Below are 21172 nucleotides of genomic sequence, written 5' to 3' on the forward strand. Positions count from 1 at the left end.
GATGGGCAACTGCATGCCAGCCTGGGTTCTAGGTGAAACACCCTGGGTCTGGACACTATCACACACACTCCAGGAAAGCCACAGGGCAATCACCACCTTCAGCTGGTTCCTTAATGGCAAGGACCTGCATTACTATGCCACCTGTGCAGGCCAGTTCTATGTCAACTTGACACAGGCTATTGTCATCTGAGAGGAGGAAACCTCAACTCTGAAAAATGCCTCCATAAGACTGGGCTGTACACAAGCCTATAGAGCATTCTCTCAATTAGTGATTGATGTGGGAAGGCCCAGTCCATTGTGGGTGGGGCCACCCCAGGGCAGGTGGTCCTGGGTTCTCTAAAATAGCAGGCTGAGCAAGCCATGGAAAGAAAACTAGAAAGCAACACTCCTCCATGGCCTCTGCATCAGCTCCTGCCTCCAGGTTCCTATCCTGTTTGAGTTCCTGCCCTGTCTTCCTTTAATAATCAACAATGATGTGGAAGTGAAAGCCAAATACACTCTTCTCTCCAAGTCGCTTTGCTCATGGTGTCTCATCACAGCAACCCTAACCCTAACTAAGACACTGCCTGCTTGTTATTTTTAGTTAAATCCATAACTCTTGGATACATTCTCTTTTTGTGTTCACAGAGGCCAGGTGGGTTGGTGCAGGCCTGTTACCTCAGCACTCAGGAAACTGAGGCAGGAGAATTTCAAATAAACCTTGGGTAACACAGCAAGACCTTGCCTCAAAGCACTACGAACAAAATAATACCACTGGGGCTGGTGAGATGACTCCACAGGTAAAGGTGCTTGCTGCTAAACCTGAGGACCCGAGTTCAATCCCTGGGACCCACACAGTAGGAGGAGAGAACTGACTTCTGAAGGCTGTCCACAGGCACGCACAGGCACAGCCCCTCCACTCACACACAAACAAATGCATGTATACATTTTACGAAAAGAGTCACGGTGAGCTGGAGAGATGGCTCAATGGTTAAGAGCACTGGCTGCTCTTCCAGAGGACCTGGGTTCAATTCCTATCATCCGCATGATGACTCACAACCATCTGTAAGTCCCGATCCAGAGGATCTGATTCCCTGTTCTGATCTCTGAGGGCATTGCACACATGCAGTACACAGATGAACACACTAGGCAAACACATAAAAATACACAAAAAATAAAACAAAAATGCACAAAGAATCATGGGTCCAGCATTATCTACTTCGTGTGTCTGGTGTGAACCCTTCCATACCTTTTTCTAAATTGTTACTGAATGGACATGAATCTGTTGAAAATATAGAAAACTGTTAAGCTATTTTTATTCTTCTTATTATTATTATTATGTTTTTGCAGCACTGGGAATTGAACCCAGAGTCCTGCACATATGAGGTAAGTGCTCTATTACTGAGGTACATCCTCACCTTTCTTTCTATCTATCTATCTATCTATCTATCTATCTATCTATCTATCTATCTATCTATCTATCTATCTATCTATCTATCTATCTACCATCTATCTATCATCTATCTATCATCTATCTATCATCTATCTATCTATCTATCTATCTATCTATCATCTATCATCTATCTATCTATCTATCTATCTATCTCTATCATCTATCTATCAATCTATGTCTATCTATCATCTATCTATCTATCTATCATCTATCTATCTATCTATCTATCTATCTATCTATCTATCTATCTATCTATGTGTTTTGAGGTAGGGTCTCTCTATGTATTCCTGGCTGTCCAGGAACTCAGAAATCTGCCTGCCTCTGCCTTCTGAACTGGATTAAAAGTGTACACCAATGTGCCTAGCTTATGCTTTATTTAAAGGCAAGGTCTCACTGTTTGAATTTCTTGTACAGCCTAGGCTGGCTCTAAACTCCCTGTGCAGCCCAGGGCCAGCTTTAAATTTATATTCCTCCTGCTTCAGCCTCCAAGTAGCTGGGATGACAGGCAAGAGGCAGGGGGGAGGGGACTTTAACAGGAACAGATTTTTCTCCATCATCCATGTGTTTTCTTTCTTTTTCTTCTGTGTTTTAGACAGGGTCTCTCTGTGTAATCCCGGCAGTCCTGGAACTCACTCTGTAGACCAGGCTGACCTCAAACTCTCAGAGATCTGCCCATCTCTGCCTCCTGAGAGATGGGATTAAAGGCATGCGCCACCACCACCTGGCCCATGTGTTTTTGTAACCTGGCCCTTCTTACTTCTTTTTTGCCTCTGCCCAGCAGCTCACTGTACAGAATGGGCTCTTGCCTATGTCCTGCTCCCAATGGAGGGTAAAACAAGCATGGCACTTGAGGTCCCTCCCAGCCCACCACAGGCCATGCTCGATAACTAGCTCCCCGACCTTTGCTATGGCCCAATCCCTTATCTGTAGAAAGGAAGAATTCCGGAGCCTGGGCCTGTTTCACAACACTGTGGCTGGGTTCAAACCAGAAAGAAAGAATCAAGCAGGCTCACAGGACATTTCCAAATGCGCTTGTAAGCCGGGCGGTGGTGGCGCACGCCTTTAATCCCAGCACTCGGGAGGCAGAGACAGGTGAATCTCTGAGTTCGAGGCCAGCCTGGTCTACAAGAGCTAGTTCCAGGACAGGCTCTAGAAACTACAGGGAAACCCTGTCTCGAAAAAAACCAAAAAAAAAAAAAAAATGCGCTTGTAATCTCCCTTGTAATTTGCTAATCCCTCAGAGGAGCAAACCAGATCAGGCCCCTGTCTCTCGTTGGAAAGCCAAGCTCCCAAGTGATGGATGGGCCCCAGCTAGCACATGGTACAGTGGGCCTGCACCCTAAGCTCTGGAAACCAGTCACCTACGTGGACATCACATTCCTGTCCAACCTCATGGAGCTGAAGATATGAATCAAAGCCACCGGAGAGCCAAAGAGGGTGAAGAAAGAGGAAGTAAGGGGAAGTGAGTGGTCCCCCAGCTTGTCAGGGAGAGGAAGGATGAAATGACATCAAAATGGCTCCACAGGCTAAGAATCACACTGTGGAAGGGTCTGTGGTCTCACACAGGAGGGTATGTGTTCTCTGTAGCCTGGGACAAAGGAAGTAGCCAGTCAAGAGAGGAACAGGTAAACAAAAGGACTGGGGGGGGGGAGGGGGAAATGGCATGTTCTGCCTGTCATGCAGAAACCTTTGAACAGGGCTGGGAAGATGGCTCAGTGGGTCAAGAGCTTCTTAGAGGATCTCAGTTCTGATTTCCAGAATCCAAACAAAAGCTGAACACCTAACCAGGTGTGGCCAGATGTGTCGTACACCTTCAGTCCCAGCACTCAGGAGGCAGAGGTAGGTGGATCCCTGAATTTGAAGCCAGCCTGGTCTGCAGAGCAAATTCCAGGACAGCCAGGGCAACACAGAGAAACTCTGTCTCAAACAAACAAAAATAACAACAACAAAAAACAAACAAAAAAAGCTGAGCACAACAGTACACATTGGGAAGCCCAGCACTGGGGCAGGTGGAGCAGGCAGATCCCAGGGACTCACAGCCAGTGTCTAGCAGAGAAGGTACACCCCACATCCAAATGAGAGAGCCTGTCTCAAAAAATAAGGGGAGACCAATTGAGGAAGACACCCAGCATCGACCTCTAGCCTCTGCTTGTGTGGCCCCCTCTCTGCCACACACACATACATACACCATACACACTTTTAGCACTAACACAGAATAGAGAAACCATACTACTTAAGCCAGGCATGAGTGGTGCACATTTTAACCCCAGCACTCAAATGGTAGCCATACGTGGATCTCACTGCGTTTGAGGCCAACTTGAGCTACATAACTGAGACCATGACTCGAAAGGAGGAGGAGGAGGAAGAGGAGGCGGAGGAAGAGGAGGAGGAAGAGGAGGAAGAGGAGGAAGAAGAAGAAGAAGAAGAAGAAGAAGAAGGAGGAGGAGGAGGAGGAGGAGGAGGAGGAAAGGAAGGAAGGAAGGAAGGAAGGAAGGAAGAAAGAAAGAAAGAAAGAAAGAAAGAAAGAAAGAAAGAAAGAAAGAAAGGCAGGCATATGCTATCCAGTTCAGGTTTTGTAAAGATGGCCATCAGAACTGGCCAGGTGGCTCCATGGGCAAAGTGCTTGCTGGGCAAACAGGACATGGGTTTAAAGCCGCAGCACCACATTAAATGTTGGGTATAGTTGAGAGTACCTGGAACCCCCGGGCTATGGGAAGGCAGAGACTGGAGGACAGCTGGGGTTCGCCGGCCATCTACTGGCTCACACACACACACACACACACACACACACACACACACGTGGGCACAGACACAAATGATTGTATATACATATATTGAACAGTCTAAAAAGATACTATGCCTATGATAAATAACATCAGAAGAAATTTCTCTGTATATATGTGTGTGTTGTAAGCCAGGGCTTGTTACCTGCTGGATAACGGCTCTGCCACTGAGATATACCCCATCCTGATTTTTTTTTATAATTTATTTTTAATTTTATGACATTGGTGTTGCCTACATGTATGCCTATGTGAGGGTGTCAGATCCCCTGGAACTGGAGCTACAGATAGTTGTGAGTTCCTATGTAGGTGCTTGGAACTGAACCCAGGTCCTCTGGAAGATCACCACAAGCGATGGGTGGGTGCTGGCTGGTGATTCTATCTACGATGGTTGGAACATTAGGAGTTTCTTTTTGGGTAGTCTGTTCCTGGGTGGTCTCTGGATGGTCTCAGTTTGTGGTCTTTCTTGGAACCAGGTATTGCCTTAGGGAAAACTACTGAGACTCAGGCCTCTTTTGAGCTTGTCATGGCTATGTCCTACGTGAGCCATCTCTCCAGCCCTGTTTTGTTTTTTTCTTAAACAACCAAGTATTCCTGCCTTTTATATATAAACTTCTTTTTTTAAAAAGCATAAAACATGAAAATTCAAAAAAAAACAAGGCTTTCATTCAAGTCGCAAAGAACGAAAGTGGCCAAAGTCAACTCCGGGGTCCCTCCCTGCTCCCCTCCGCCCCCACCCTCCAGCCAGCCGCTGAAGTGAGCTTTCTTCTCCCACAGGAGGTCGGCTACACTCCAGCCAGGGCGTCTAAAGAAGCCGCTGTTTGGGGCTAGGCGTGTCTTCCTGTCTTCCTTCCTTCACGCCACTCAGCCCCCAACCAATCGCCTTTGGGATTTTCACACGTAGGGTGCTGCAAGCCGCTCACTCAAACTTAAAGCCCCAAGCTTCTAGCTGTAGGACAACTCTGCCAAACACGATTTTCCTTCTCAAAGCTCGGGGCAGATGCCCCCCGCCCCACTGACCTGACAGGCATGCGCAGTCCCAGTGCTAACACGTTAACACCCCACCACCCCCACCCCGGCAGGCATCCTTAGTCTCTGTGCCAACCCAGTAAAGAAAACACTCCTGAAGGGAGCCTGGGAACCCAATGAAGAAAACACTCCTGAAGGAAGATTTCCCCCTCACCCACAAATAGGAGGAGCAGGGGTCACCTACTCGCTCCACCCACAGCAAGCTGGGTGAGGAGCAGACAGGCAGCCCACGTGCTGGGTACGACACAGGGTCCGGTCTTGGCGTTGCCGAAACCACAGGCTGCCACTGAAGTAAGGCTGTCACCGCTACTTTGCTAGTTCTGATGCTCCAACGAAAAAGGGTTTCCCTCTACCCCCAGATACGGCAACCCCTGGGACCCTGGGACTTCTTTGCCACCAGCCCCGAGAATCTTCAGGTACAAGGGTTGAAAATCCAAAGCACGAGAAACGACAGTGTGGCCAAGAGGACTCAGAACTGCCCACCAGAACTCCAGGAAAGCCACCTGTGGCTCCATCTGGAAGGCCAGCCAAGTCCTGGGAAGTGGCAGCCATGCCTATGAAGGAGCAGCCTTAATTCATTCCATCCATTCACCTACGACGGAGCACAGTACACGAAGCCATTCTTAAATTCCCAGTAAACAAACCCGCTAAGAAGATATCAATCAACTCAGGAACAAGAGCCTCATCTATATCCCAGGTCCAGTTCTAACTGGATGTTCCCTAAAGGCCAGCCTCGGTTTCCCCTTCCGGGGTAGCTCAGCGTCTCAAAAACACCCTTAGTTGGAGTGTAATAACACGATAATCTCCAGGACTTAATGAGCTCCGGGCTCATTCGGAGAACACAGGCTCCCAGGGCAGAGTCTGTGACTTGCCGGCACCGCCCGCCTAATATATAGGTCCCCGGTTGAAAGGGCAACGAAACCTAAGGCTCATTGAGATCAAGAGGGAGGCCGGGCTGCCTGCCCTCACAGACCTGGGTACTGTCTGTCTCTGCCAGAGCGTGGGGGAAGAAAGCTGCTTAACTCTTCAGGCTGGCAGGCAGCGTGGGAGCGAGCCAGGGCATCGCTGGGGCATCTAGGCGGGAGGAGCCAGGCAGAACACCCACTGAGACCTGGGCGTCCGTGGTAGCCTTACAGAGATACAGGGGACACCAGCTGCCCACTGTCCTGACGGAGGTCACTAGGTACAGTCACCAGCCGGGATGTATAGAAGGGCTGGAGGTCAGGGCAGCAGCAATCGAAACTCAGGAACAACCAGGCCACACTTCTGCTCCAGTAAGAAGGGTCAGGCCCCTGGGACGCTGGTGACTCAGACCTCCAAGCCTCCGGGGTGAATCTGGGCCTCCCTGGTGGTGGGAAGGTGGGAAGCGCCACTGACCCACCCTGCGTCCCGCTTCCCCGGAGGACGCATCACTCACCTTCAACACCTCCTGCTTCATGAGCGAGGGCACCACGAGGATCATGACAACGCCAAGCGCAGCGCACAGCACCCCCAGGACGCCCAGCCCCACCGCCACCCAGCGCGCCCTGGCGCTGCCGCCCATGTCCGCGTGCGCGGCCCGGGCTCGCGTGGCTCAGGGCCTGAAGGGGACAGCGACAGAGACGACGGAGGCCACAGAGATGACTGAAGCCGAGGCTCACGCTTCAGCAAGGTGAGTCCCAGTCCGTGGCCAGAGCAGCAGTAGCCCTGCAGGTGGCCAGAGGCTTTATGCGCCATGGCCCGGGCAGCCCGCCCCCTCGCGCAGCGCGGGATTCCGGAGGGGGATGGGGGTGGGCGGGGAGTGGGCGGTGCTCTGGTGGTGAGTTATGGGCGTGGCCTCCATCTGAAGCGGCCCCTCCGAGTGGCGCAGCTCTCTGAACCAGCGCACCGAGTGCCAGGATCCGTGCTCTCTGTGCTTCCGAGTCTTTCGCTAGTCAAAGTAGGAACCGACGCGCTCCCCACAGAGCGCAGAAGCCCCTGACGCCGTCTGCACTGGCTACCCCCATCCCGGCACTGCTATCTCTTCTTTCCCCCCCGACTCGTGCGAATGCCTCCGGCTCCAGCATCCGCTGCCTTGCCTCAATTGCAGTCTTCTGGGCCCTGCCTTCGGGCCGCTTACGCCCTCCACTCCGAATACCGGGTCCCTCCCGACCTTTGTACACCCTCCGTTCCGTCTCTGTCCTGGCTTTTGCACGCTAGCCACTCGGAATTCCATGTCTCTCGGGACATTTGCGCATCCTCCACTCGGAATTCCGTGTCCTTCGCAATCTTTGCACACCCTCCACTCAGAATTCCAGGTCCCATACTCTTACTGGCCGACTCCGTCCAGGAAGGTATTCTGGAGTCTTATCAGACAAGAGATGCCTCGCCTGACCACTATGCTCCCTGGTGACTCTTCCTTATCACCCAGTGCCACCAGCTCAGTTGCGCTCAGTTGGGCGGTTTTTTTTTTTTTTTTCATAAACCCTACTCAGAATACCAGCAATGCGAGTTAGCTCATGCTCAGAACTCAGCCAGAGCCTCTAACCCGAAGTTTATGTGTGTCGCGACCTCTTAGGGAGCTCTAAGGACCCTCTCACAGGGGGGTTGCCTAAGACCATCGAAAATATCAGATATTTACGTTATGATTCATAACGGTAGTAAAATTATAGTTATGAAGTCGCAAAGAATAGTTTTACGGTTGGGAGGCACCACGACATGAGACTGTATTAAAGGGTCGAAGCGTTAGGAAGGCACAGAACCACTGCCCTAATCCTAACATCTCTGTGTTACTGCCAAGAAAACGAAGGCACAGGGCAACTTACTCAGTGAGGTCAAGACTGCGTCCTACTCAGGACACGAAGGGTGGATAATCGCAGCTGAGAAAACCCAGTCCCACATATGTAGAGTGTCACCACCTCCCTCTGGCAACCTCTTACAGACCAGATCCCTGGCTCCCTCAAGTGTGCTGCTACCCTGTAAAACTCCTGGCCCACACAAGGATGGCCCAGAAGTGTCCCTGGCCTCAGGTGCCCCAAGCTAATACTCCTAAGAATATGGGCTACTCTGGCTCTCGTTAAATCCCAGAAGGGCTCCTCTTGGGAACCACCTTCAGCAAAATGTCCCCAAGTCAGGATTTACTGAGTATCTGGTAAATTCTGGAGAGACGGTCAAGCATATTTCCAGCCCAGACTTTCTTCAGGAGCATGGATTGAGATCAGGCACAGAGGAACCTGGACTGTAGCAACTCCCACCCCAGAACCCCGAGGCCCCTCTGTACTTCAAGGAAGCAATCAGAACTGCTCTCCTCAGGCTGCACTCGATTGAGAGTTTTTTAAGTCATTGGTAACTGGCCAGCCTCTGCCTAGAATGTGCAGGTATGACTACAGTTGCTGGTCCCGGGCCCCACTCACTTCTTCCCCTGTGTCCACTGGACTCCCAGCATCCTGTCTGCTTTCTTCTGTGTCTCTATGTGCGCATGTTTGTGGATGCACCTGAATGTGCCATTTAGGACAGAATATCTTACTGGGAACTGGCTGGCCATCCAGCCCCAAGAATCTTCCCTCCTGACTCTGTCCCCTTCCCTGCCCCTAGCACTGGAACTACCAACATTGTTTGTCTTAGATTTATTTATTATATGTGTGCAAGTGTCTTTCCTGCATTGCCCTCAGAGGTCAGAAGAGGGCACTGGCTCTCCTGGAACTGTAATTACGGGTGCTTGTGAGCTGCCATGTGGGTGCTGGGAACTGAACCCAGACCCTCTCTGCAAGTGCTCTTAACCACTGAACCATCTCTTCAGTCCTGTGTGTTTTATTTGAATAGGTCTGCTGGGGATCAATCTCAGATCATCAGGTTCATTGCAGCAAATGATCTATCAACATCGCCAGTTCCCCAGCTTACTCTAGTCTTTACGCTTGCCGTTCTTGATTCTACAGTACTGTTTCTCTAGATTCTTCTGTGGCTGACTCCTTCTCTCCTCAAGCCAAAGCCTGCTCATCCAAGAAGGCTTTATGTCTAATCTGTTGAAAATGAGAATCCTTACAGGCATGGTAGTGCATTCCTGTAATCCCAGCACTTGGGAAGTAAAAGTGGGAGAAGTAGAAGTTCGAGACCAGCCTTGGCTACACAAGAAGTTCAAGGACAGCCTGGGCTACATGAAAACCTGTCCCAAAAAAGCCAAAGAAAGGATCTGGTGAGGTGGCTCAGCAAGTAAAGACACAAACCGGGTGGCCTGAGTTGGAATCTAGGAACCCATTGTGGCTGGAGAGGACAGACTCAGGTGCCACAGTAATAATAATTAATAAAATTCAGATTGAAAAAAAAGAAAATGAGCATTCCATTCATTTGAATTTGAAATAGTTTATATAACTCTCTAAAGAGAAAGTGTTTTTTTTTAATGGATTTTTTTTATTTGTGTGTTTGTTTTTTAAGACAGGGTTTCTCTGTGTAACAGCCCTAGCTGTCCTACAACTTGCTCTGTAGACCAGGATGACCTCAAATTCCAAGATCCACCTGCCTCTGCCTCCCAAGTGCTGAGATTAAAGGCGTGGGCCACCAGCACCTGGCTTTATTTTCTTTTTTTAATTTTTTTGGGGGGGTTGTTTGTTTTTGTTTTGTTTTGTTTAATTTTTCGAAACAAGGTTTCTCTGTAGCTTTGGAGTCTGTCCTGGAACTAGCTCTTGTAGACCAGGATGGCCCTGAACTCACAGAGATCCATCTGTCTCTGCCTCCTGAATGCTGGGATTAAAGGCCTGCCTTTTTTTAAATTTTGTGTATGTGTGCAGTTTCACAAGAAGGCCAGAAGAGGGAGTTGGATCTCCTTGAACTGGAGTTACAGGCTGTTGTGAGCCACCATGTGGGTGCTGGGAATCGAACTCAGATCCACTGCAAAAGCTTAAGTGCTCTTAACCACTGAGCCATCTCTCCAGCCCAGAAGCAGGTCTTTTTTTGAGTATCAGTGTATCCCTGGCACTTAGAACCATGCCTAACAAACTACCAAGCAGGTACTGGATAAAAAATAAGCTTTCAAGTTGGTAAAATGGTTCACTGAGTAAATGCATTTGCTTCTAAGCCTGATGAAGTAAGTTCAATCCCCAGAACCCACTTAGTGGAATTCAAGAACTGACTCCCTTAAATTGTCTTCTAACCTCCAAGATACGTACATACACAACAAAATAAATACATGTGGCTAAACATGGTGGCATACACCTTTAATGCCAGCACTGAGGAGAGACAGGTGGATTTTTGAGTTCAAGGCCAACCTGATCTAAATAGCCAGGGCTACACAGTGAGACCTTGTTTCAAAAATAAATAAACAATAAACAAATAAAAAACATGTAAAACACTTTCTTAAAGTTTAAGCAAACTTTTAGAAAACTCATTCATTCATTAATCATGGGCTCGCTGATCATTCAATTAATAAAATTTCACCAAAGGGAGCTGGAAAGATGACTCAGTGATTAAAAGCACTCGCTGCTCTTCCCGAGAACAGTTTGGCTCCCAGCACCCATGTTGGGTGGCTCACAACCATCCTTAACTCCAACTCCAAGGGTTCTGACGTCTCTGGCCTCCTTAGGCACCTGTACCCATGTACACAAATGCACACAGAGACATAATTAAAAATAAAATAAACCTTAAAAATAAGATGTCCTTGAGTCCCTTGAGGACTTCAACATCCTTCAGCTCGGGGTTGTTTCATTTCTGATGACGCTAGTGTTTCCTGGGAGTCTGCCAGTCAGCGGAAAGCTCAGGTCTGCCAGGTCCCAACATCCCCCCTCCCTGATACCCACTTGCCTTGACCAGCTCACGCAGTAGAAATTGTCTCCAAGTCTTCAAGGTCCAAATCTACGTGATGCTTACTTCAGAGAGCCCAAGGACAGGGCCAGGGCCATGCTACACTATCGTTGGATGACACACAGAGAGAACGGACATTAAAGGATGGGCAGGGCATGTGACCAGATCCTGGCCTTGCTGAGGGAAGTCAGGGAGACAACACAGGATGGCCTGGGATGGGAGAGGACACTCGATTCCAGGAGGCCTGCAGTGGAGGCCCCGAGGCCTCCCAAGAAAAGAACTGTTCTAGTTTACTTTTTTTCTTTTTCTTTGTTTTTTTGTTTTGTTTTGTTTTTCAAGACAGGACTTTTCTGTAGCTTTGGAACCTCTCCTGGAACTCTCTCTGTAGACCAGGCTGACCTCAAACTCACAGAGATCTGCCTGCCTCTGCCTCCCGAGAGCTGGGAAAGGTATATACCACCTCCACCCAGCCCTAGCTTACTTTCTATTGCTGTGATAAAACACAGACCAAGGACTTGGGGGAAGAAACAATTTGTCTTGGCTTACAGCTCACAGCTCATCCTTAGGGAAAGCCAAGGCAGGAACTCAGGACAGGGACCTGGAGCAGGAACTGATGCAGAGACCATAAAGGGATGCTGCTTCCTGGTTTGCTCCTCATGGCTTGCTCAGGTTACTTTCTTGTCCAGCCCAGGACCACCCACCTAGGAGAGTAGCACCACCCACAGTGGGCTGGACCATCCCACACCAATCATAAATCAAGAAAATGTCCACTCTTGCCCTCAGGCCAGTCTAATGGAGGTGATTCCTCAATCAGTGTCCCCTTTTCCCATGTGGCTCAAGTTTGTGTCAAGTTGACAAAACCAACCAGTATGAGGTCAGAGGAAGAGTGTAGTTAGTCATGTACTAAAGACTTCATTAGAGGGGCTGGAGAGACAAAGGTCCTGAGTTCCCAACCACCTGTAATGAGATCTGATTCCCTCTGTATACTTAATACAGACCACTGTATACTTAATAAATAAATAAATCTTTAAAAAAAATAAAATAAAGACTTCTTTAGAGGGGCCCCTTCAGTACAGAGCCTTCTGCTATCAATCAAAACACAGCTAGAAGTCAGGCCTGTCAACCCAGCTATTTGGGAAGCTGAGGCAGAAGGATCATAAGCTCAAGGCCAGCCTGGGCTACAGAATGAGGTGAAGGCTAGCAACTCAGTGAGAGCTCATTTCTAAGCATCCCAAGAGAGCAGGGTAGCCCAGCAGAAGAGCACTCACCTCACAGCGCGTAAGTGGCCCTGGGTCTATCCCCGGCGCAGAGGGAGAAAGGAAGGCATCAAAGAGCTCTGCTGGGGATGTCAAAAACCAGGCGACCCACACTGGTGGGCACCTGAGATACGGTGCAGCTCTGATGCTGGACCTGGAGGCCCCATGAGCCCCGGGCTTGCCTCCTAGGTCTGTACCCCAGAGTACAGCAGCTCCTGGATACAAAGTTCCGTTCTTGTGTCCACAGCAGCCCAGCCACCTAGCAGCCGAATGGATACATCAAACGTGGTCTGGTGGTCTGTGCACAGGTGGGGACCCTGAGTCTCTTATACATCTGACATGGGGATGGATCCAGAAAACATCAGAAAGGGAGAAACCGGACACAAGAGCACGGTTCCAAGTGTGCATGAAATGGTCATGTATGTGAATCCAAACAGAAAGAGGCTGCGTTGATGTGGAAAGTCCTTCTGTATATGTGTTGCTCTTATTGGTTAATGAGTAAAGCTACTCCGGCCTATGGCGGAGCAGAATATAGCCAGGCTGCAAGAGATATAGAGAGAGTAGGCAGAGTCAAGAAGATGCCATGTAGCTGCCGAAGGAGAAAGACCTTACTGGTAGACCACAGCCTCATGGTAATACACAGATTAATAGAAATGGGTTAATTTAAGGTGTATGAGTTAGTTAATAAGAAGCCTGAGCTAATAAGCCAAACAGTGTTGCGATTAATATAGCTTCTGTGGGTTTATTTGGGCTGAGTGGCCAGGGGAAACAAAGGAGCAGTCTCATCCTACATTGAGTGGCCTTCTAGGGAGGAGGGGAAGTAATTGCCCAGGGCTAAGCTCTCCCTTTCCCCTTCCTATTCTCTTACCATGACACTGAATCTTACAGTATATTTACCTTTAAGACAAAGTCATACTGTGTAGCCATGGCTGATCTCAAACTCAGAGATCTGCCTGCTTCTGCCTCCTGCATGCTGGGATTAAAGGCATGCACCACCATGCTTCCAATCTTATACTTTAAATGAGTGAGTTTACCATATGCAAATTATATAGTATATATTGTTTATAATAAAATTACACACACACACACACACACACACCTTTTCTTTGGATCCGTCCTATCTCAGAGTAAAGGCCCAAGTCCTCGCTCTCATTGGTAAGGTTGCCTCTAGAGCTGCCAGTTTCTACCTCAGGGACTTTGCACAGCGGCACCCTCTGTCCGCTGGACTGTTCTTCCCCAGCGGCATCCAGAGTCCCCGTGCTTGCTCAAACACCATATCAAGGACCACGTGTTTCCTGTCCACCCTTCAGTGCGCCAAAGACTGCACATCCTGGCCATCTTCTTCCCTCTGTCCATGTCCCCTTGGACTTATCTCCATTCACCAGCAGCAAATGGGCTTTTTGGCTTCTCTAGTTCCCTTCTTCCTCTGCCTCAAAAAAACCATTAAACCCTCTGCTTCCTTATTATAGTCTGGGGAAAGGAGGAGCCTGTAGAGGATTCCTGAGAACACAATGGGTGGATCTTCATCGCACACCTGGCAATGGCTCTGTTTGGTTCCTGTACCCATCTACTCCCACCCCCAGCTCCTCATCATGACCTCCCAAGGACAGAGGAGAGTCTATGCTGAAGAGCTAAGAAACAGAGTAAGAAGAGGGATGTGCCAGGCTTGGTAGCTTATGCCTGTAATCTCAGTGCTGCGGGAGGAGGATTGTTAGAAGTTTGATGCCAACCTGGGCTTCAGGGTGAGACCCTGTCTCAAGAAGAGGTAGGGAGGGGCTGGATAGACGGCTCAGAGGTTAAGAGCATTGTCTGCTCTTCCAAAGGTCCTGAGTTCAATTCCCAGCAACCACACGGTGGCTCACAACCATCTGTAATGGGGTCTGGTGTCCTCTTCTGGCCTGTAGGCATACACACAGACAGAATATTGTATACATAATAATAAATAAATAAATATTTTTTAAAAAAAGAAGAGGTAGGGAGAGACCCAACAGTGGCCCTGAAGCAGACAGATTCAAGGGTGGCGCGCGCACGTGTGTGTGTGTGTGCGTGTGTGTGTGTGTGTGTGTGTAGTATGTGTGGTATATGTATGTATCTTCTATAGCAATCTTCAAACATACCTGGTAAAAGAAGGACGTGACTACTGGAATAATAATACTTGGGAGAACAGGGTTAAACATACTATTAAGACAGATATGGTAGCACACACTTGTAATCCCCGCAATTGGGGGGGGCAGAGGAAGATGGATTTCTGTAAGTTCAAGGCCAGCCTGGTCTATCTAGTGAATTCCAGCTAAGGTTGCATCATGAGACCCAAACCAAAACCAAACAAACAGCCTCTGGCACTCTGTTATAGTCCAAAAATAGACGCCTGCCTCAGTGTGTGCCTGCCATCTTCCCTCAGGAACTTTTCTCTTCCAGGGACTGCCAGCTCCACCTCACCTTTGCCCTGCCTTCAGGACCTGCGCTATCTCCGCCTGGGTGAGGCTGGCACATAGATGCACTGTTCAGGACGAAGGTGCTTATGTGGGGAGGCTCCCATGGACTGCTGAGCTACACTCCCAACATGGGGTTGGTTCCCCATGAAGACAGCAGCAGGAGACAAGAGGATGCTACCTGGCCTCCCTACCTGGGGAGAGATAGACAAGCTTTAGTCGTTATAGCAAAAATAGGAATCAACCTCTTTGTCCATCAACAGATGGATGGATAACAAAAATTTGAATATTTTTTATAAAATGGAATACTACCAAGCTATAAAGAAAAACAAATTTAAATTTTTTCAGGGATATTTTCCTGAACTTAGTGCAGTGGTTCTCAACCTTCTTGATGCTGCGACCCCTTAATACAGTTCCTCATGGTGTGGTGACCCCAACCATAACATTATTTTTGTTTCTACTTCATGACTGTAATTTTTTTTTCTTTTTCTTTTTTTGGTTTTTTTTTTTTTTTTGAGACAGGGTTTCTCTGCAGCTTTTTTAGAGCCTGTCCTGGAACTAGCTCTTGTAGACCAGGCTGGCCTCGAACTCACAGAGATCCGCCTGCCTCTGCCTCCCGAGTGCTGGGATTAAAGGGGTGCACCACCACCGCCCGGCTTCATGACTGTAATTTTGCTACTGTTATGAATCATGATATAAATATCTTGATGGAGAACTCTCATTGGTTAATAAAGAAACTGCCTTGGCTTTTTGATAGGGCAGGATTTAGATAGGTAGAGTAGACAGAACAGAATGCTGGGAAGAAGGGAAGTTAGTCAATCGCCATGCCTCTCCTCTCTGAGACAGACGCCACGAAGCCAGCTGCCAAATCAAACATGCTGAATCTTTCCCTGTAAGCCACAACCTTGTGGTGCTACACACATTACTAAATATGGGTTAAAGCAAGATGTGAGAATTAGCTAATAAGAGGCTGAAACTAATGGGCCAGGCAGTGTTTAAATGAATACAGTTTGTGTGTTGTTATTTCGGGTGTAAAGCTAGCTGTGTGGGATCCGGGTAGGATGAAAAGCAGGCCTGCCCGCAGCTCTCACTACAATATCTGATATGCAGGATACTGGATATGTGTCCACCATGAAAGGGTCACTCGACACCTCCCAGGCAGTTACAACCAACAGGTTGAAAACCACTGATTTGGAATGTATTTATTATATTGTAAGGTCACACAATCTGTCTCTCATATGCAGAATTTAGCCAAAAATACATATGTGTATATAAGCCAACAAATGTACATTTGGATACATTATAACATGAAGAATAAGAGAGGTTAAATATAAGAGAATAGGGAAGGGTCAAATGCAAATCATGGACAAGAGTTCATACAAAGCTAAATGTGTTTCTAGTTCTCATCCTGTCATAGATGTGAAGCAGGGGTCGATAAGTGCAGAGAATATATCCTATATTGAAAGTGTAAAATTCACTCTAAAGCTTTATGGCTTCCATTTGGAATGCCGATTCTAACTGCATTTCAGAAGTTTATTGAGTTGTATAGACTTTGGGTTTGGTTGACTTTGGTTTGTGATGTTTACTTTTTCCAAGTTCTTTTTTCTTTTTTTGTTTTTTGTTTTGTTTTGGTTTGGTTTTGGTTTTATCAAGACAAGGTTTCTCTCTATAGGTTTGGAGCCTGTCCTGGAGCTAGCTCTTGTAGACAGGCTGGCCTCGAACTCACAGAGATCCACCTCCCAAGTGTTGGGATTAAAGGCATGTGCCACCACTGCCTGGCGGTTTTTTCTTTTTTATAAAAACATGTTTTACAAAAGGCCAGGCAGTGGTGGTACATGCCTTTAATTCCAGCACTCAGGAGGCAGAGGTAGGTGGATCTCTGTGAGTTGAAGGCCTGCCTGTTCAACATAGTGAGTTCTAGGACAGCCAGGGAGAGCTACATAAAGAAACCCTGTTGGGGGGGGGAGTGGAGTGGAGCTGGAGAGACAGCTGGGCTGTAAAGAGCTCTTGCTAATCTTGCAGAGCCCTTGTGCAGATCCATACACCTACCTCAGGCAGCGACTCCAGTTCCAGGGGATCTGATGCCCCCTTCTGGCCTCTGCGGTACTGCACTTGAGTGGTGCACATACAAACAGGTACACACATGTACACAAAGAAAAAGTTCATACAACTCTCGCCCATGGAAACTGTCATTCAAGGCAGCCTGAAATGCTCTTCCTGGCCATGGTTAGGACAGCAGTTCTGTAAGAGTGATCTGTTTGCTCATCAAAATCCCAGCAAAATTTTTCAATGACTTTGAAAGAACGGTACTCAACTTCATTTGGAAAAGCAAAATACCCAGGATAGCCAAAACAATCCTGGGCAATAAAAGAACTTCTGGAAGCATCACAATCCCTGACTTCAAACTCTACTACAGAGATACAGTACTGAAAACAGCCTGGTATTGGCATAAGAACAGACAGGAGGACTAATGGAACCAAATAGAAGACCTGAATATCAATCAACACATCTTCAAACACCTGATCTTTGATAAAGAAGCAAAAATTATCGAATGGAAAAAAGAAAGCATATTTAACAAGTGGTGCTGACATAACTGGATATCAATATGTAGAAAAATGAAAACAGACCCATATCTATCACCATGCACAAAACTCCAAATAGATCAAAGACCTCAACATAAAGCCAGCCATACTGAACCTCATAGAAGACAAAGTGGGAAGAACACGGTCAACAAGACAAAACGACAGCCTACAGAATGGGAAAAGATCCTCACTAACCCCACATCAGACAGAGGTCTTGATCTCCAAAATATACAAAGCACTCAAAAAATTGAACACCAAAAGATCACATAATTCAATAAAAAAAAATGGAGTACAGACCTAAACAGAGAACTCTCAACAGAGGAATCTAAAATGGCTGAAAGACACTTAAGGAAATGTTCAGCATCCTTAGTCATCAGAGAAATGCAAATTAAAACAACTCTGAGATTCCATCTTACACCTGTAAGAATGACCAAGATCAAAAACACTGATGACAACTTATGCAGGAGAGTTTGTGGGGAAAAGGGAACACTTCTGCATTGCTGGTGAGAATGCAAGCAGGTACAGCCCCTTTGGATGTCAGTGTGGCGATTTCTCAGAAAATTAGGAAACAACCTTCCTCAAGACCCAATAATACCACTTTTGGGTATATATCCAAAGGATGCTCAATTGTGCCACAAGGACATGTGCTCAACCACGTTCATAGCAGCTTTGTTTGTCATAGCCAGAACCTGGAAACAACCTAAATGTCCCTTGATCGAAGAATGGATTAGGAAAATGTGGTACATTTACACAGCAGAAAAAAATAACAACAGCTTAAATTTTGCAGGAAAATGGATAGAACTAGAAAACATTATTTTGAGTGAGGTAACCCAGACACAGAAAGACAATTATCACATGTACTCACTCATAGGTGGTTGTTAAACATAACACAAAGAAAGCCAGCCTGCAAACCACAATCCCAGAGAACTTAGACAACAATGCAGACACTAAGAGAGACTTACATAGATCTAATCTACATGGGAAGTAGAAAGTAGAAAAAGACAAGATCTCCTGAGTAAATTGGGAGCATGGGGACCTTGGGGGAGGATTAAAGGAGGGAGGGGAACAGAGAAAAATATAGAACTCAATAAATATCAATAAAAAAAGAGTGATCTGTTTTTCTTTCTGGAGGATTTGAGTGTGAGCATTGCTGATGGCGTCCTGAGTTAACCCTTCCTCTGCTATAAACAGAGACAATTGAGACAGAATACAACACTTAATGGCCTTAGGTCATTAGGTCTCTACAAACCATCCCTTGTTACCTGGAAAGACACTAACAGACAGGGAATCTCAACTACAAGAACTACCCAGCCAGAAGGCTCATACTGGACTCTGAATTAGTTCTTTGTTCTGACTCTTTCAAAAAAATTTATAATTTTTGCCAGGCAGTGGTGGCACACATCTTTAATCCCAGCACTTGGGAAACAGAGGCAGATGGGTCCGAGTTTGAGGCCAGCCTGGTCTACATGGTGAGTTCCAAGACAGCTAAGGTTACACAGAAAAACCCTGTCTCAAAAAAAGTTTAAAATTTTTATCCATGTGTAAGAGTGTTTGCATGCTTGTCTGTGTACCACATACTTGCAGTGCCCACAGAGGCCAGAAGAAGGTGTGGGATCCCCTGGAACTGGAGTTACAGATGGTTGTGGGCCACTATGTGGCAGCTGGGAATTGGACCTGGGTCTTCCGCAAGAGCAACAAGTACTCTCAACTGCCAAGCCATCTCTCTAGCCCCAGTCTGGTTCTCTTGAAGGAAGGCCTACCTACATGATCACAGAGGCCTCTAAGGATGAGTGTGTGAGGACCTGACTTTGCAAACTCCATTTTAAAGAAGGGGCTTCATCTTAAGCCATATAATAAGCAGGGACTCATCTGGGCTCCAGAAATGTGCTGCGATAGCAGAATTTGAACGGATACCCTGAAAGGAGACAGTTAAGGAACTAGGGAGCAGAGTCATAAAATGTAACGAGGCCCAGATATTCCTGGGAGGCATCCTGTCTTTGAAGATACCTTGTCAGTTAATATGTCTTTGTTAGGATTTTCGTGCCCCAAAACTGACCAATGGTTTCAGAAGCTACCTTACCCTATGCATTCCTTATCCAATCCCAAAACAACAGGAAATGAACTCCCCTTTAAAAGTTCTCCCCGTCCGTGGCTCAGGGCATTTGGGTGCTTCCCTCACCCACTCCATTGGGTGCCGGAGATGTGGTCCAAACTCGAGTTTGAATATTAAAAAAAAAACCCTCTTGTGTTTTCCATCAGAATCCAGTTCCGTGGAGTAAACACTTCTAGAAGGGTTTCGAGTAGGTGGTACTGCTGAACAGCCAAGCCCTTTCCTCACACTCTTTGCAGCCTCCTGGCCCTCAAACTTCAGGCCAGACATGGCCTGGGAGAGACGAAGCGGACACAGAGCAACAGTGTTCTATGGCATTTTCTCAGTCACCAAATGAGCCACAGCCAGTGTTGTCTCCTCCCCTCTCAAACAGACGCTGTGACCAACCGTGGTTTCAATGCGTAAGATGTGAAAGAATTAACATCAAATTGCCCCCCAAGAGATGTATTTGCACTAGGAGCACCCCTGGGGACCCTCGAGTCCCCAAGCCGTGGAGAAGCCACTGGGAGGAAACCCATCCCCACTGTCCAGCCCCTCCACCAACAGAACCTCTATGACCCCTGAGGCCACCAGCTAACTGACTGATTCAGTTTCGGCCTCGTGTTTTTGTTTTGAGAGGGAAAAGCTCTCACTCTGTAGCCCAGGCTAGCCTCCACTGGAGATCCTCCCCACCTCTGCCCCAAGTGTGGGATGACAGTCACCAGCTGGGGGCAGGCTGTCTAACTCCCCCCTCAGAAGCAGGTCAATACGAACAGCATCTGGGTTGAAGGGGTCAGTAGGAAGAGGTAGCCAGGCTGCTGAGGGTTCTCTCTGCTCCTAGCCCTAAGTGTTCTGGGCAGAGGGGCTCGCTGCGATGCAGGGGTGGAGGCAAGTTCCTTCACGTGAAGCTCCGAGGCCCCCATGAAGCCCTTAGGAGCTATTTTATAACCCACACTGAAAGCTGCGGGGGGGGGGGGAGGGGGGAGGATAAGAAAGCACTGGGAAATAAGAAAGGACTCCAATCCCTTTGCCCCAGTACAAAACACACCTGGTCATCTGGGGAGCCTCTCTGCGATGTTGAACTATAGCCTCCAGGCATTCCTGGGAAGGGTTATCGAGAGCAGGTTAGCCTCTGGCCAGGTGTGCAAGAGATTATCTCAATTAGGTTAACCCAGGTGGAAAAATCCAGCCCCAACTCTAGGCCTATCACGGGCTTGGGTGGAGGAGTACAGAGAAAGGGAGCGGTACGCCAGCAATCACTGCTCTCTGCTGCTTGGTCTACCATGGCAACCTGATTCATAATCCTGTTGTCAGGACTTTCTCCACAGGATGAACAGCACCCTCATACTGAGCGGAAACAAATTCTTTTTCCTTTAAGGTGCATTGGCAGGGTGTTGTATCACAGCAATAAAACACAGAGACGGTCACCTTTTTTTGGGGGGGGGGTTGTTGATACAGGGTCTCTGTATAGCCCTGGCTGTCTTGAAATTTACGCTGTAGACCAGGCTGGCCTCGAACTCACAGAGATGTGTACCTCTGCCTACCGAGTTCTGGAATTAAAGGCGTGCACCATTATGGCCGACTTCAGTCGCTTACACTTAACAAGCCAGACACTGTCCCAAGTGATCCAGACACGTTGACTCACTGAACCCTCAGGTCCCTGTTTGGTGAGGCTCCTAACCTGTGCAGCTCTCTCTACAGACAAGAGGTACCAGGGGTGGGGAGTGTCCAGTACTCCTCAGATCATGTCAAAGGCTCCTCCAGCCACAGGAGGGACAGCAGAGCCGTGATAACATGGCATGGCTCACCACCTGGACAGCC

General features: G+C 47.8%; 1 protein-coding gene across 2 annotated transcripts in view; it reads right to left on the reverse strand.

Moving 5' to 3' along the window:
* Positions 1–6971, reverse strand: part of Scarb1 (scavenger receptor class B member 1) — a 66734-nt gene extending 59763 nt beyond the window's left edge. The window contains exon 1 of one of the 2 annotated variants that reach the window (XM_038344619.1): positions 6659–6971. In XM_038344619.1, the coding sequence (XP_038200547.1) occupies positions 6659–6784 (126 nt within the window). In that variant the 5' untranslated portion in view covers positions 6785–6971. The remainder of the gene's footprint in view (positions 1–6658) is intronic. The other variant, XM_038344618.1, reaches the window with a different exon arrangement.
* Between the last annotated feature and the right edge of the window lie 14201 nt (positions 6972–21172).

This window comes from Arvicola amphibius, chromosome 10, assembly GCF_903992535.2.
Source record: "Arvicola amphibius chromosome 10, mArvAmp1.2, whole genome shotgun sequence".
NCBI classification, from domain to species: domain Eukaryota; kingdom Metazoa; phylum Chordata; class Mammalia; order Rodentia; family Cricetidae; genus Arvicola; species Arvicola amphibius.